At 39.1% G+C, this 17,796-nt stretch overlaps 1 protein-coding gene across 1 annotated transcript in view; it reads left to right on the plus strand.

The window, feature by feature from the left end:
* Positions 1 to 17,796, plus strand: part of SYN2 (synapsin II) — a 155,615-nt gene that overhangs the window by 45,358 nt on the left and 92,461 nt on the right. The window contains exons 2-3 of the mRNA XM_005531811.3: positions 12,900 to 12,957; positions 15,448 to 15,539. Of these exons, the coding sequence (XP_005531868.2) occupies positions 12,900 to 12,957; positions 15,448 to 15,539 (150 nt within the window). The remainder of the gene's footprint in view (positions 1 to 12,899; positions 12,958 to 15,447; positions 15,540 to 17,796) is intronic.

The raw sequence follows: 17,796 nt of genomic DNA on the forward strand, positions 1-17,796 counted from the left end.
GCTGGGAATTGTGTCTGAATGTGCAATGCTGCTCCTCTGGTTTCTGTCAGGCCAAGGGAATTACAGCTTTGGACAGAGCTGCTGACCTTCACCTCCTCTTTTCTGAGCACTTGTGTTGGAAATGGGGGCTCAGAATTGTTCTGGACACATTATCCTGCCACAAGGAATGTGTGCTGGGGATAATTTGAGGGAAGGTGAGGAAGGGAAGGTGGAGAGGAACAGAGGTGCTGCCATCGATGTGTCACTGTCCCCAAGGTGCTGGTGAGATGAGGACACTTAGAATTAAGATTTATTCTCTTACAAATGACCAAAACCGGGCAATTTTGCTGGATTCTTTATTGCCTGTGTCGATACCTAATGAAAACCTGGACTAAAAGTTTCCTCTTCTTTCTTCTGGAGGAGTGATGCAAAAAAAAAATCATAAACTGGTGCTGAGAATTTCCCCATTTTCTTTGTCTCAGTTTTTGGCATCCAGACCTGTCTTGTGTTGATTTCTGAGCACAAGGCTCCACTTTGCTTTCCCTCCACCCCTCCCTGTCCCATGTGGAGTTTTTCCAGGAGCTGTGTCCCAGCCAGAGCAGGCCCAGATGTCACTTCAGTCCTGGGGGGACCAGGCTCTCCACACCTGGCATGACCTAAAAAGTGATATTTACTCTGGTGGAAGAAAGAAACCTTTAGGAAATCTAATCTAGTTAATATTATTTTATTAAATAATTATTCTTTTTTTTTTTTTCATTTGTTTTTGAATTTTTCAGTCTCTCAAACTGAGGTAAAATGTAAAGCAAAAGGCAGAGATGGATCTTGGTCAGTGGCAGCTCTGTACCCATCTGCCTTGTGGAAGCCTCACTGCAGCTTGGATTGTGATAAATTCATTTGTTTAACTTTGATCTAAGGTCCAGCTGAGAAAATACCTCAGCTCCTTTCTTTCCCTCTGAAATCTTGGAGAAAGAGAATTAGAAAAGAGAATTAGGTAGTGATGGTGAATAATGGAAATTACTGCTCAAATTACCTTTGGTTTCTCCGATTTCATTTACAGCGATTAATATTTCAGTTTAAAATTAAACCAGCATTACTTTGGAATTAGTAATTAGAGTGACAAATGGGTGAAAGCACTCCAAACTTGGGGGTGTTTTTGCCAGTGGTTTTCCAGGGCTGCAGCTCCCGGCAGATGGCAGTGCTGGACTGGATGTAGGTGAGGACCTGCTCTCCTCCAGCCTGGAAAGGGGGCAGAAGCTCCAGCTCACTCCAGGGATTGGTTATTCCCTAAAAACACACATTGCAAAAATGGATCTTGGTTTGCTTCGCTTCCCTTTCCTGGAAAACTGGACCCCAGTGAAGTCTGAAATGGCTGGAGATACAAACTCATGTAAAGGAATGTAGGAATTTTGTCTTTTACTCAAGGATTTTACTTTTTACTCAGCCAGTAATCCTGGTTGAGCTGACAGAATGTGAAATGCATTTAGAAGAAATGCCCATAAACACAAAAACCTGTATTAAAAGTCACTAAGATTGGCTTTGGTTGCCCTTAAATCTCCATAAAGGAATCTGCCCCTTTTTGCTTCACACTTTTCGTACATGTTATGGCTGGATTATCCAAAGAATGACACCCACCAATAAGAGATATTAAAAATAGCCCCAAAACAAAAAATAATAATACTTCAGATTCTGTCTGGAACTCAAGGGTGCAATTTTTATTTTTATTTTTTAATTAGCTGCTGGGCAATAGAACAGTATAAGTAATTAATGAGAATGGAGAAAATCAGACTGCAGGAGCTTGCAGTGAAGTTAATGAATACGATGCTCACCAGGTGTGTTCTGGTTGCTATGGAAAATAGGGGTTAGTTCAGAAAGTCATAAAAACTACTGGGGATAAGAAAGAACTTCTAAATTGGAAGAGGAGAAAGGATAGAAAATCCTGACTTCAAAAGTAGTCAGAAAGATTTTAAAAAAAATTAATGCCTGTGTCTGCGAATCCTGGTGAATTTTCTTTTGATTGTGATGTTAGGATCTTAGGCATTACTTGCTCATTTTGTCTGCTCCAGTTTCTTCCCTGCTCACAAATGAAAAAGAGAAGGATTTGAGAAGACACTGGCACAGAGCCATTGTGTGGGATTTTGATAGGAGAGCTGCCTGGGAGCAATCTCTGCTAGAACTACAGACTAATTTGTGTGGCTGCAGTAGCAAAGCAGACTGAGAGGAGAAACCTTCCTTTCCTAAACTTGCAGGATGGACACCCTGGGTCTCCAGCTCCAAGAGCTTTTCAACACATCCTGGATCTGTGTCCCAGCAGGATTACTGTGGAATAATCACGAGCACATCTCCCTCCGAGCGCTGTCATTGTTGGCTCGCAGGGAGGATCGTCCTTGCCCGGAGTTGTAAATTCACAAGTGAAAATATTTACCAGTAACCAACTGCAGATTGGGCTCTTACATAACCAGGGCTGCTCTGGGGGGCTCTGCCAAATGGCAGCTTCTCCGTGGGAAAAGCATTCCCATCCCCTTCTCCAGATGAGGCAGTGCCAGGGGCTGCAGCCTTGGGGGTGACCGAGGATCCATCAGCAGGGAGGTGAGCACAGCCAGTCCATCCCCTGGGCACCCTGGGTGAATCCCACAGGATGAACAGGATGGGTCCAGTCCATCCCCTGGGCACCCTGTGTGAATCCCACAGGATGAGCTGGGTGGGTCCAGTCCATCCCCTGGGCACCCTGGGTGAATCCCACAGGATGAACAGCGTGGATCCTCCATCTCCTGGGCACCCTGGGCTGTGCAGAATTCACCCAGGGAATGAGCAGGCAGAGATCAGCCCTACTCAGACCTCTGAGATTTTGGAGCAGACTTTGCTGTTGCGTACAAAAAAGAACACAGAGAGGTCTTGTTCTCTCCCCTATGGGCATGGGGGGAATTAATCCTATGGATCTGAATCCTCCAATTTTGTAATTATTGCAGCTACTGCTACGTGAGGCTGTGTGTCAGCAGAGAATGCTTGTTTGCATCTTAGTTGCTTCATGCCTGTTATTCTGCCATGTTTTAGCAGTAAATCTCAGATCTGACAGCACTTATCTTTGCAAAAAAAAAAGATAAAAAAGAGGGAAGGGAAAGGGAAGATTTGTTGGAATCCCACCCTGTGTTCAGCGCAGCCTCTGCTCCTCACGGCTGGGAGGGCTCGGGGTGCTGGGGGTTTGCAGCACAACTGCATTCCCAAATCCCAAATCCCAAATCCCAAACCTGTGGTGCTCCATGTTCCTCCAGGGCAGAGCTGACATGACCTGAGCGCTGCAGACCTCAGCTGGAGCAGTTCTGCACCAAGCCCTGGGGAGAGTGTGGAGCCTGTCTGCTCCCAGGGGTCATTAAGCACTGAAAACCTGGCTCATTTTTGCTGCACAAACGATGAGAAGGGTGGGATTTTGTATTGTTTTATTGCACAGTTACACCAAAATGAGCGTGCCTCTCTCTGACAGAGATTTTTGTGGTTTTAATTCAGCTCCTGATTGGATGCACCACGAGCAAATAAAGGGTTTGCACAGCTGCCTGGCAGACTCCTCTGTCAGCAAAGTTCTTTCTCATCTCTGGTGGCTTCCCCCTTGCCACAGCATCCTCACCTTGGGCTCTGTTTTGTGTTACAGATCCCAAGAGATTTACCTGCCTTTGAGCTTTATGGGCTGTTTCTGTGCAGGAATTTTTAAAGTCCATGTTCCCAAGGTCAGGCTCACCTGGGGAAGGGAGGTAATGTCCATGTCTGGAGCATTACTTGTGGTGCCAGTTTATTGTTTTGGAAAACACAGTTCACTAAGCAGCAGTACTGGAAAATTCTGTTGTTCCCTAATCTGTAGTGAGAAGCTGAAAAAACCTCAAAACACAGGCTCTTGGTTATTTGGCTTTTTAGAGAATATTGAAATCAATAAACCAAGAGGGGGTATTTGAAGTACAGGCAAAATTATTGTATTTGATTGTATTTCAAGGTGTAATATTGAACTACCAGGTGGTGAGTTTAGTTTTCTAACACACTTGGGAAGCTTAAAAACTGTGAAAAGGTGATACTGGGAAAAACATTTTCTACTTTCTTGGTATCCATTTGCACAGAGAATTATCTGTACAATGTAATTCCCATGGCTGTTGGAACTTGAGTATCTTGGAGTAATTGAGTTTTTGTGGCAGGGTTCTGGACCTTCCTGAGAAAATGCATGTTTCTGAGGCTCATCCTTCCATAATAACTGATACAATCTTTTTGTTTTCTGCTGAACACGGTGCATGAAATTCTCCTTCCCTTCAGGAGAGGGAAATTGCACTGGAAGTACCACCCAGCTCCCAGATCCACATTTAGAGTCAGGGGAGGCTGTCAGGAAATCAATGGAAACTCTGTGTATGTATGAGAAAAAATCCCACCTTGAAAATACTCATTAATTCACCTGCAAATAGCAGAGGATCGTAGAAATCATCAGCAATTAGCAGTCATTTAATCCAGTGGATGTCAGTGATGGATTTCCTTGTGAGCTGCTGCTAATGCTGCACGAAGCACACCGAGAGTGCTCTGACTGTTCTGTTAATGTGCTTTTTCTGGTACATTTGAGCAATTTACAAGTTGGGTTCATGCCTTTGGTGCCTATCAGCCACCCCTGAGCACAGGCAGGCTCTGAAATATTCCCAATATTTCCATCCACCTCCTCCCTGTGACTCCTGCCCAGGAGGGGCAGGTCCCTCAGAGCCAGGAAATCCAGGGGTTCCATCATGGATCTTTTTATCAGTGATTGGAAACCAGTCTTTAGCCAATCTCATCTGCATTTCTTCCTGCAGGAGAGGGCAGCAAAAGCCAGAAACTCCTTTCCTTCCTGCAGCTGTGCAGGTGCTAAACCAAGAGGAGGTTTTCTGATTCATCCACTCAAAAAACCCCAGGGCAGCACGTGGTTGTCTTGAGTATAAATACAAAAAAACATCAGTTTCAGCTGCATGAAACAAAAAATAAAATTGAAACATCAAATGCTGTTTTACACTGGTTATTTGGGCTTTTTGTTCAAATGGAGCCTCAAGTATTCCTGTAATTTGATGTTAATGGGAGGGCATGACTTGCATCTTCCCCCTCTTCCTTTCCTCCCTTTGAGGGTTCATCCAGAACCTCGGAGAGGTTTTGAAGATACAGTTTCTGAATTAAATTCAGGATCCTCAAAGCTGGAAATTCAAACAATGTCACAGTCCAACACCTTAGGTGTGAAGTAACACTGCAGTGTCTCCAGGCGTAACTGATTCAAGTTTACCTCACAGAGTCACACATCTTCCTTAGAGACTGAAACACCTCAGAGAACTCGGTATAAATAGAAAAATTAAAAGGATTTCTGATGAAAAAGTGGATTGTATTCAGTCTCAGAGGTTCTTTCACCCCATGCTGGTTTATCTGGCTTTTCAGATGTTGCCAGAAATGACCTCCTGGCAGTGTTAAAGTCCTTCAGTGCACTTTATTTTCTTTGCCTCAAGATGGAAAAAATAAACTAACATACCTCTAGATTATCTTTCTAGCTGGTTTGGGGTTTTTTCTGCCACAAATTATTCACCAGGGGCTGCACTGTGGGACATTTTTGCCACTTTTTCGAGATGATGTGCCTTCCTCTCTAAACAGGATTGCTCAATAACTGTTTGTACTCCTTTATCTTGGTTATCAGCAGATGAAATGGAAAGAATCGACTACTTAGTTGGTAGGGAAATGCCAAAATTTGTTACTTTATCTTGGATTATTGTTCCATTTGCTCTAGGAGATAAGGAATTCAGGGCAGCTGGTGCAAAAGATGCAGTTTGAGGCTTGAGCACCAATAAAAGCTGGATTCAGAACAGGAATATTTCGTAATTTGGCCGGCGATGCTCTCCTGTAGAAAAGTTGGAACTTTCTGTTCATCTCATGAGTACAAAATATTTTTATGACCCCAGCCCTGGGAAAGTGTAGTAGTCGTGCTAATGAGTCTAACAGATTTGGAAAAGGTTAGAATATGTTGCATCACGTATTGGGTCTTCTGCTGATGAGGGAATGAACATTTAAAAATACTCTCGTTTGTCATCCGATTTGCAAAAAAGGAGCTCACAGAACTTACATCGTGACCATAAATCTTGCAGAGAAGTAATGGGCTAATGGTAAATATTACATAATGGGAGGTGGGGGGTTTGAGACATCAGCAGCAAGGCAGACTGGTGTATGGGCATGAAAGAGGACTTGTTTCACCTCGAGTGGGCAGAAAATGAGGCATTTTCAGTTGAGCATGCTGTTTAAAAGACCCAGAAAACTTCAGTTCAACGGAGACATTGAGGAGTAGGAGGCACTTCCTCCTGCATTACATCTCCAGTGAAAACACTGCTCAGGCACAGAGCAGAGGGACAAACAGAAATGGGTTGTCCACCAGATTAAAGCAACAAAGGTGCTTCTTGGGCTGGAAAGAATAAAATGGCTCTGTTCAGTTTAAATGATGGGAGTAAAGGGGATTTGATACATGCCCAGGGTTGGGAGAACTTGTTAAAAAAGAAAGGGCTGGTAATAAATTAGGAGAATAAAAAAAGGGATTGAGTTGGAGGTTATGGAAGCCTCTGGAGGTACCACACATAAAGCTGTTGTGAAAGAAAGCCCACCTTTCCAGCAAGAGCTCTGTGCAGCCCAGTCAGGGAAATGGAGTAATTGCTGCTTAATAAATCCGTGTTCTATATTTCTGGCTAGGCTATGGGCTATTTTTAAATAAGTTTTTAGAGCTGAATCTCTTTGGGCAGGAAAATCCACCACTGAGAAGTGTTTTCTGTGGTTTTTCAGGAGTTTGGCCATTCCTGGGGAAGGGAATGGGGAAGGGTATGAGGGTGCATGCAGGAGCTTCGGGTTTTAGGCAAGTTTTTAACAAAGTTCTTGGCTCCAGGCTGCAGAAGTGAGGGCAGGAAATCCTTGCAGAGGAGGAGCAGTGATTCCTGCAGGGTGAAGATTCCTTCTGCCCTGCTCAGTTTGAGCTGTGGGGTGCCCTCGTGGTCCTCTATGAAATGGGCAGCTCAGTGTTAAAGAAACCCTGCAGGCTGACAGAATGAGCTGTGCCTGGCTCAGGCCAGCTGGAAGGACTGTGCTGAGATGAACCAGGACAGGAATTCTTGCCTTTGTTCCCAGTAATTCTCTTTCCATCTGTTATGATTGACAGCTCTGGTATGGAAATACTTGATGCAGTGATTTCAGGTACAGAGACACCACAAAGCCTCAGACAAATTGGCAGAAGCACAAAAGCACTTTTATTTTTCTTCTTATGAGCAGTTTATTTTCCCCTTCAAAATGCTGGGCTGAGAGTGAAGGAGTGCATCAGTCATGTCCTACCTGGCAAGCTCTGGAAAGAAATGTTTTGTATGAAATAAATCAAATTTCAGGTGGGGTTTCTGTGCCTTGTCACCTCCCAGGGTGGATGACTGAAGGACAATCCCTGTGTCCTTGCCATGGCTGTGCTTCCACTGGAGAGGACATTTCCCCCAGCTGAGTGTAGAACAGCAAACCAGAACTGCTGGAGCCATGGAAGCTACTGGGATAACCTGTCCCAGAGCCAGGGAAATGCAGATTTCCAGCTCCTGCTAATGGGGATTATCATCAATCTAACGAAGCCCAGCTCAGCAGGGAGCACTTCTAAAGCCAGAAGGAACACGTCTGGTGTGTTCTGTCATTTATTTGGTGGTGGGGGGCTGCTCCTTCCAAGGCAATTTCTGTATGAAGTAATTCCTTGAGAAAACATCACTGTTTTATGTGAAATAGTGGCTGGCTCAGGTGCCAGGAAACAAAAAGGATGTGTTTTAAATCCAGACAAGTCTTTGCAGAATCTGAGTAACATTTAGGAATACCAAGGTCTTTCAGAGTCAGGTTTTAAACAGGATATTTTATGTTTCATATCAGCCTCCTTTTTGCAGAAATGTGGAACAAGTTAATAAAAGAAAGCCTTGAATCACTGTGTTTACAGTATTCTGGATAATTTCTATTTAGGCACAATAAATAACCTCACCAGAGGTGAGTTGTCCAGGTGTTGGTACTGTCAGTTGTGACAGAGAAATCCCCCCTGGGTTCAGTGGGTTGTGGTTTAATTCCCATAAAATGAAAATGCTGGGCAGATCTTGTCATAAACTTCTTTTTGTTTAACAGCATCTTGTGGTCTGCCTGTATTTACAGAAGTCTTTTTTAATTGAACTAATGAACAAATTATTTGTAATCCCATTTGAACTTGAAGACTGCGCTTGAAATCTTAACTTGAAGACAAAATTTGGTTTCTCTTCAGCTTTTTCTGGTCTGTCACTGGGACACTTTTTAAGTTCATGGAAATCTGGCTGGGTCTGTGTCATTTGTCTGTCAGTGCCTTTCCATGCAGTTCACTGCTAATTCCAGTGAACCAGTCATTTATTTCTGAATATTCTGTGTTTGCATACACACACACTTTATAATAAATTGATTTTAAATTATAATTATACATTAGACATTATATATTATATATCAGACATTATATATTATATATTAGACTTTGTATATTAAATATTATATACTATATATCAAACATGATATATTAAATACTATATATTAAATATTATATATGACACATTACATATTATATATTATACATTATCTATTATCTATTATCTATTATCTATTATCTATTATCTATTATCTATTGTCTATTTTTATATATTATATATTATATATTATATATTCATTATCTATTATTATATATAATACATAATACATAATACATAATACATAATATATAATATATATTATATATTATATATTATATATTATATATTATATATTATATATTATATATTATATATTATATATTTATTATCTATTATATATGTTACATATTACATATTATCTATTATCTATTATCTATTATCTATGTTATATGTTATATATGTTATATATTATGTGTTATATGTTATGTATTTTTATTAACAAATACATGCAATTAATAATTATTAATTAGCATTAAATATTAATTAATACATAATATTTAATTTTCTATAGTAGTAACTGTATTTAATACACATATAATTAATAATTAATGATTAACAAGAATATATTAATATATAGATATTAAACCAGGTTGGTCTCATGGCATAGTAAGATACTGTGGAACTGTAGGTGGATGTTGTGTAGCTGAACAGGGAAATAAATCAGATTTTTATATATATTTGAAATACCTTAAATGACTCTGTTTCATTCCCTGTCCTTGCCAAAGTTCAGTGAGTGCAGTGGGCTCATGTCAGGCTGCCTCTATGGCAACTGCATATTCTCTGGTGGTTTAATTTTAAATATGAATTTAATATTTCATCCATATTTCAGGTGTTTTGAAACAGAGTCATCCCTTCCACAGCTCTCTGCTCTCTCGGTGGGTTTTGAACAGCAGAGTTGGAGTTTCAGGGGATGATTTCTTTCCTTTCCCTCTTTACCTACAATGTAAAAACTGCCCAGAACAGCAGATAAATGTGAGCTGATTTGGGGCATGTTTGTTTTTTCATTTCACCCCTGCTGTGAATTTTCACTCACGCTGCTCAGAGCCCCTGTCCTGGGAAGCTCTGAGCTGGTTCCAGCCATCCCACACTCCCTGCCAACAGGAATGAATTTTAAATTACAACTGAGTGGAATTCTGAAAATCAGTAACAGCAAAACAATTTCATTCCTCAGCTCCCCTCAGTTTAAGAACAAAAATAAATAAATTATCCTAAGTATGTAATGAATGTCATTGTGATAGGATTGCCTCTTTCTTTTGTTGAAAATGAGAAATAATTTAAGCAGGGCATGGCTGAATTTCCTAGGTAGAGTAAATAAAATTATAAATAGGCTCTGTTTCACTGCAAACATGCTTAGAAATTCTTAAAGTTTGTTCTGAAATGCTCAAGTCATGAAACTTTCAGTTATTTTTTAGAGATACCAAGATAAATTCTTGCAGCTTGTGGCCCAACATTTGGAGAATACAGTGGAATATTATGTATTTTTTGTAAAAGTTGGCTAAAGCTGCTACAAAATTGATTCTCTTTAAATGATGGAATGTCAGGTTTGTTTTCAAACCTTTTTTTTTTGTTTTCAAACCTCAGATTGCTTAACCTCAGTCCTTACTACTCCTGTTTATTTTCAGTGCTGAAGTCATTTGTTGAAATGTGAATCATGCCAGAGTTTAGCTCTTTGGAGATTGTCTCATGTTTAACTAGAAAGACTGAATTTAGAGTAATAGCATCTCACTAATTAACAGTTAATGAACATTTTGGTTATCTCACTAACACATACATGCAGTGGGGTTGAAGTAAAGAGTAGAAGAGTGTGTCTTGGGCTCTCTGTGGTTTCCCAGTTCCATTTCTTCTCTCAAAGTACCAGCTGCTGCTATTTTTTAGGGCAGCTTTTGGGGGAGGTTTAATCCCTGGATGGCCAGGTTACTGCTCAAATTTGATGAAACTGAGTATTTATTTTCCAGTATCCAAGAGGCAGCTGCACTATAATGTAGCCAAGATAATTCCATTTAAATTAAATGTGTCATGAGATGTCCAAAAATGCATTTCCCTCACCTGTTACTGCACCAGAGATAAAAGCCAGGAGCTCACCCTGTTCCCAACAGAATTCAATGCTGTTAAGTTCATGCAGACCAGAACTGGAGTTTGAGGTATTTTTTGCAGTGGTGAATCTAGTTTTTCAGAGAGGCATTGAAGCTGGTCCTTGATGTGAGCTGGGTGCTTTCCTCTCAAGGCACATCCCTGATTGAGAGACCTCCCTTCCTGCTCTGGCACAAATCTCCTGGGTTTCCCCATAAAACATGTCCAGAATCTCCAAAGCTTTTAAGTGGTGATGTTCACATTCCTCCTATGGGATTCCAAACCAAATTTGGAAAGATAAACTAGTGATTAGTGACATTCCTGTAAATTAGGTTTGTATTTAACTTCTACTTATAATACTGGCAAAAATATTTGGTAACACTAAGTTGAGTGTGCACCTCCTATAGCAGAAAAATGGATTTCAAACTTCATCTTTCCTGTGTATTTATTGCAAGAATACAGTTTAAAAAAACCCAGTAATGATACAAATACTTTCTTCCTTGTTTTCTTCTTCCCAATTGCCTTTTTATACAGAATTAATGGTTGGACAATATTTTAGTGTGTGATTTCAGTATAAACATTTCTACCATCCATAATCCATATCTTTAAGAAATATCCTTAAGAAATATCCTTAAGAAATATCCTTATTCCTTATGAAATGCTGCCCAAAGCAGTGTTTCCATTTGATTCTTAAGAAATTTCTTTCATCCAATATTGAAACCAGTGGTGAAATTCTTCTGGAGCACAGTGGAAATAAATTATTAATCTATGTAATGATATTGTTTTCATGGGTGAGGGAGAGTTCATGTAATAAAATGGCATTTTGTTCCATGTTGGGAATGGCAAAGCTTTTCTTTAACACTCGAGGTGATGTTCTGTGGTGTTCAGGTTTGGACTTTTGCAACAAATTTTTCCTTTTTGCACAAGGAAAAAGCAGGGAACGTGCTCTGAGCTTTGGCTTGAGCATAGAAAATGCAGAGAGGTTGATGCCATATTCCTTCAACAATGTCAGGGTGTTAGAATAATTCCTTTTTATCAACAGATTTGTCTTTTTTGTTGAAATTCTCTTTTGGTCCAAAGCAGACACATTCAGCCTGAGGGATACAAGGGATGGATTCCTAGAGGAATGTCTGTCTGTAGGGCCTGGATCAGTGAATTCAGTTCTGCTTTATCACAACAAACCTGGTGCATAATAATGGCTCAGAAACTCTCCTTTGCATTAATTATTTCATATCGAGTTAGTCTAGAGAAAGGAAAACTGATGAGGAAACCAACCAGACACTCAAATATCTGACAGCAGCAGTCTCCAGTCCTCTGAGACTTTAAAAGCAATGTAAAGTTTCTAGGCACAGTGCTCCAAAACCACCAGTTTTTCTAAAATAACAGCGTGGATAAAGATGAACATGAGTGGTTGTCAGGAAGTTGTTCACATGGAAATGAATTTCCACTGGCATTGTTGACTTTGAGAGCAAGATCTAGCTGTTTAATAGGACTCCTTTTATAGTATTAAACAACTCTGAAATGTGTGCTTCAGAATGTTTCATCATTTCAGTGCATTTCCACTGCAGTGTTGGGAGCCACACTTTTTACATAAAATATTTCTATTTATATAAATAGATTTATATAAATATATACTTACATATCTATATTATATTATATTATATTATATTATATTATATTATATTATATTATATTATATTATATTGCATTGTATTGTAATCGTATTATATTATATTATATTATATTACACTATACTATATTATATTATATTACATATTACATATTACATATTATATATTATATATTATATATTTATATTATATATTATATATTACATATTACATATTACATATTACATATTACATATTATATATATTATATGTTATATGTTATATATTATATGTTATATAATATATAATATATAATATATATTACATATTACATATTACATATTATATATTATATATTATATATTATATATTACATTGCATTACATTATATTATATATTACATTATATTACATTATATTATATTACAATATATTACATTATATTGCATTATATTACATTATATTTTATTATATGATATATTATATTACATATATACTTATTTATATTATATATATACATATTTATATAAAATATACGATATTTTTTATTATAAAATATTATGGGATGGGATGAAAAATACAAGGATGGCAAGGAAAGGGAATTGTGTATGTGCAGCAGGTAGGTTTAGTTAGTATATTTGTGTGTTTTCAAGACATTGAAGGCAATACAGGAAGTTTTCTATAGACACTGATGACATAAATTCTTGGTTTTCTCTCCTTTTTTCCTGCAGGGCCAAAGCTTTTCGTGGAAAGAAGGTCCATGGCGAGTACGACATCAAGGTGGAGCAGGTAACTGAGTCAGCCTAAAACTAAAACATCACCTTAACCTTAAACTAAACTTTTATCCAGTTTTATAACTGCATAAAACCAGTTATTTTTATATCTGTGCATTTATAGAAGCACATCTATTTAATACATGTATATTATTCCTCCCTGGAGGGATTTAAAAGCTGTGTGGATGTGGTTTGGTGGTGGTCTTGGATTAATGGCAATGGAGATTATCTGAGAGGGCTTTTCCAGCCAAAACGATTCCATGATTCTCTGTGCATACATGGACAGATAAATTCACAATCTTTTTACCCTAAACCCTCACAATTAAAGGAATGTGATGGTTTGGGCTGGGGCAGAGTTAATTTTCCCCCCTGTAGCTGCTGTGGGGTTTTATTTCCTCTGTTTCCACTCACAGCTTTGGTTTTATCTCTTGAATTCTGTTTATCCCAACCCAGAGTTTTCCCATTTTTTCCCTTCTGGGTCCCTCCCCATCCCTCTGGGTGGGAAAAAATGTGGGGCCGAGGTGCCAGCTGGGGTTAAACCACAACAGCCCTTTTTTGGCACCCAAAGTGGGCTCTTCTTAGGGGATTTTGACCATAATTTTCACAGCATGAAAAACATCTTGTATTCAGAAGTTGTTGCTTAGAGACTGTGAAGTTCCCAGACACTCCATGAATTACGTGTGGCAGTTCTGTATCACTAATTCCCCACTCAGGAATATAAATGTGCTCTGGGTGCAGCGCTGGCATGTGGGGGCTTAAAAAAAAACAAATCCATAATAAATAGGAATAAATAGGGAGATATTTGGAATTTAGGGTGCGCTAGAATGATGGCTGTTTTATTTAAGCTGAAAGTAAGGATTTAAAGAAGTCTTTTCACTGCTTTTGAGTCTTGAATTCCTCAAATAGATGATGCTGTACAGAGCAACAGCCCTTGAGTTGTTTTGTCCTTGGATTTTCAAGGAGCGAGGGAAAATCATCATTAACAGTGTGGATGCAGCTGATGTAAATTCACTGTAATGGTCCAGCAGCCACTCTTTCCACCACGGAATATCTGCTGCCCTGGGCTGGGAGCAGGGAAAGCTGTGCCAGGGGGCTTCAGGAGTTTTGAGGGAGAGGCAGATTTGTCCATTCACACCCAGGTGAGAGCAGGCAGAGCCATCGCTTTAACAGGAGCAAAAACTCGGGCTAGCCCTGGAATTCCCTTCCTGTGCTGCACTGTGGGACCAGGGCTTTAATCAGAGAAGGGCTGGAAGTTTCTGAGCCACACGAATCCCTTTGTTCCACATCAACATACAAATAACAACTACTGCAGTGTCCCGCTGCTGGTACCATTTATAATAGTAATTATTTCATTTTCACACTGCCTTTCTCAACATACAATGGCTTCCATCACACACTAAGCTTTTGAAATTAATTATTAATTCGAGATATCTGAGTAGTCAGTTGGTTGAGCCTGACATTTTCAGTGCCTACACAAAATATTTCTCCGTCTCCCCATTTGCACTGTTTTTACAATGAGCTTGGATGTGTTGTCCCAGCCATCCCAGGAGGTGTGAGGGTGGCTGGGTTTAATGAAGAGAGCTCTGTGCTGGCAACCAAGCCCTGACTCCAAGTGCCTGAGCTGCAGCAGTGGGAGGAACAGCTCACAGCTCCCTTCCCTGAGCACCAGGCTGTGAAATCCTCCCAGCTCTGCCCGAGGAAGACTTGCAGCAATTCCATTTTTCAGCAGCAGACTAATGAGCATTGTGACACTCCTCCATTCTGTGCTGCTGTCCCGGACAGCAAAGACACTTTTATTTATCCACCAGAGGACAGCTGGCTGCATTTCAATTCTTCTGCTGGGTAATGTTATTGTAAAGTGCCTTGAGAGTCTAAGCTGGTGAAAGGCTGGGGATAAATGAAAAACATCCTGTCCTTTCCTTTCAAGTAACTGCAGATTCAGAGTATGGGAGCGGCTCCGTTTAAATTCCGCATTTCCAGTGTGAGAAGGCTTTTGAAAAAGTGCTTTCATTGAGAATTTCGTGAGACAATTGCTCATTAGCACCAGATCTTTTAAAAAGAAGAGTAAATGCACATAAAGAAAATCCAAAGGGGTGAGCAGTATGAGGAGCCGCTAAATTCTATAAGAAAATCTTATTTTAATTCTGCTTTTGTACTGTTTTCTTCAAAACTTTATGCCAGTGCTGAGCCCATATTGATCTCTTTGATAACATTGTGCAAAGCAGAAATATAATCCCTGCATTTCTGTGCAGACACGGAGGAGTAAATCCACTTGCTACTGCCCCACAATCCATTTTCACAACCTTTTTTTATCTTTTGCTCTCTTTGGATGAAAACCTTTTGAAATGAGACGTGTCGTACTCGACAGAGACTGCTGGATCAATGCCCTCGCTTTATTTCAAATGTATATTGTCAGCACTTCAGGCCCTAAGGCTGAAAATAAGGGAATTAGGAAAATAAAGGTCAAATAAACCAGACTGACTAATGGGAGTCTTTTTTTTCATAGGCAGAATTTTCAGAAATCAACTTGATAGCCCATGCTGATGGCAATTATGCAGTCGATATCCAAGTAATTCGAAATGGCACGAAAGTTGTCAGGTAAGAAAAACTAAACAGAGCAACAGCAAAAAAAGCAATAAATGTCATCATGTGTGGATGGGAAAGGTGCTGAGTGCTTTGGTTGTGTTTGTGGCTTTTGAGTGATTCCCCTCAGGGAAAGCAGAAAATGAAATATCTGATTTGTGACAACCTTTTTTGTGACAGGGAGGATACATCTTGACAATTTAATCGTGGGGAAAATGGATTTATTAAGGGAATGAAGTCCAGAATAAAGAATACACGGTTGGGAGTTGGGGTTATTGATTTGGGGTTGATGCTTGCTACAGAAGGACCCAGATTTGGTGATTTTGTACCTGCCAGGCTTTCCCAGAATAGCAGAATTTATTTGCAACGTGGAATATTTCCTATTGAAACAGACCAAGTCATAACACCCCTCTCAGGGCAGTTCCTGGAATATTTCAGCCTGTTTGAAACACTTTGGTTTAAACACCTCAGATTTCCCAGCAGCTGTTTTGTCTAAAAAAGATGATGCCAATGAAGGCAGGGTAAATTTAACTTTTGGTTTTTTCAATGAGGACATCAACAGCCTCATAAATGTGAAGAGAGAAAACAGGACAAAGTGAAAACTTAAGGAATTATTAAGAAAGTTATATCAGCAAAATTACTAGCAAAATTATATCCAAATTTTATTTAAATTGTGAGAATTCCTCCTATTTTGGCTGGTGCAGTTATGTGTGAGTGAAGTGTGGCAGTTGTTTGGCTGAAAAAATTGAATTTAAAGGCAGAGCCACACAAGCATGTCCTGGATCTTCATGGTTTGCAGAATATCTATCCGAATAAAAGATTTGAAAATGTCTATTCATTCATGTAAAAGAACTCAAACCAAACAAAAACAAACAACAACAATACAAAAAACCAAAACCAAAAACAAACAAACAAAAAATTCCCAAACAAACAAAAAAAAACCCACCACAAAAAAAATAACTCCAGGAAAAAATATCCAGAATAAGTTTATGCTTCAAAATTCCAACTCTTTTATCTCTGGCATGTTTTAAAAATATTGCAGTTTCATACAAAAACAACGATCTCAGGCCAAATCCTCAAGATTATTTCCTTAGATGAGTGAGAAATTTGATTTCTTTTAGGGTTGGTGGAATTTTTTTACCCAATGATGGAAGTTTTGGAGCCAAGAAATCTTGATTGCTGCTCCCTAGTGGCTTTTCTGTAGTATTCCAAAAAATACTTGAGAAAGTATCGAGGCCAAGTTGCCATCAAAACATTTCAGGAGAAAATGAGGGCTGGGAACCTCCAAAAAATAACATCTCCAAAGATTTGCAGGTCATGAGAAAACTCGGTAGAAGTGCTGCTTTTGTTTGAAACAAAGGACCTTTGTGCCATCAGATAACTCTGAGAATGAGATAACAAGGGATTTTATAACATTATAGTTTTGTGGGTAATTTAATTACCCAAAGAGAACTACCTGAAGCTGATAATTTTCCCCCAAATCTGGTGTCAGATACCCAGGAGTGTGGTTTGTGCTGTGAGAGGGAGGTGCAGACATGATGGGAGAGCAGTTCTCTGTTTCTGTGATAACTGGAGATATTTGTTATCAATCTGAGGCCCAAAGCGACCTTGTATCATAGATTTATGAGCAAATTATTAGTTAGCAAAATCATAGAAATTTCTATGACAAAATTTTGCTGGTTTAGTTTAGGAGGGGAAAAAAAATATTTAACAGGCCCCAACTTGTTTGTTTTTTGTGAATGAAAATCATACCATGAAAAATTATATTTTCTGTGACATAATGCTGAGATTTTTGGATCTTGATGCAATTAAAATTTTTCTCCTGACCTCCTTTTCTATGCAGTCACTCCATCCATAATTACAGAACTAAAACAATTATGGTAATGTATCATATTCCTTTGAGGAGCTTTTGCAAAGCAAAACCGTATTTCTTTAATTTTTAATTTTTAAAAAGTACATTCCCTCCATTCCCCAATTGTTTCATTAAATGGGTCTTTCAGAGGATATTTTTTGTTCTTTTATTTGAACCCACAGAGCTGTCTGGGATGTGTTATTCCTCTTATTTTAATAGATAAAAGTTGCCTCTTTCTTTCACTGAGGGATCTGCAATTTTGATGAAGGCATCATTAATCCTCTGAGTATTATATTCATGCTGGGCCAGTAAATTGGATTTCCACGTTCCAAACTCTTGGCACCTCCCATGAAACCTCGATCACAACATCTCAGAGCTGTGCTGCAGATATTTTTTAGGAATCCTGTTTAAAGGCAAGGA

Source organism: Pseudopodoces humilis, chromosome 13, assembly GCF_049639895.1.
Source record: "Pseudopodoces humilis isolate 2021_Gansu_Grassland_sample_001 chromosome 13, ASM4963989v1, whole genome shotgun sequence".
Lineage (NCBI taxonomy): Eukaryota > Metazoa > Chordata > Aves > Passeriformes > Paridae > Pseudopodoces > Pseudopodoces humilis.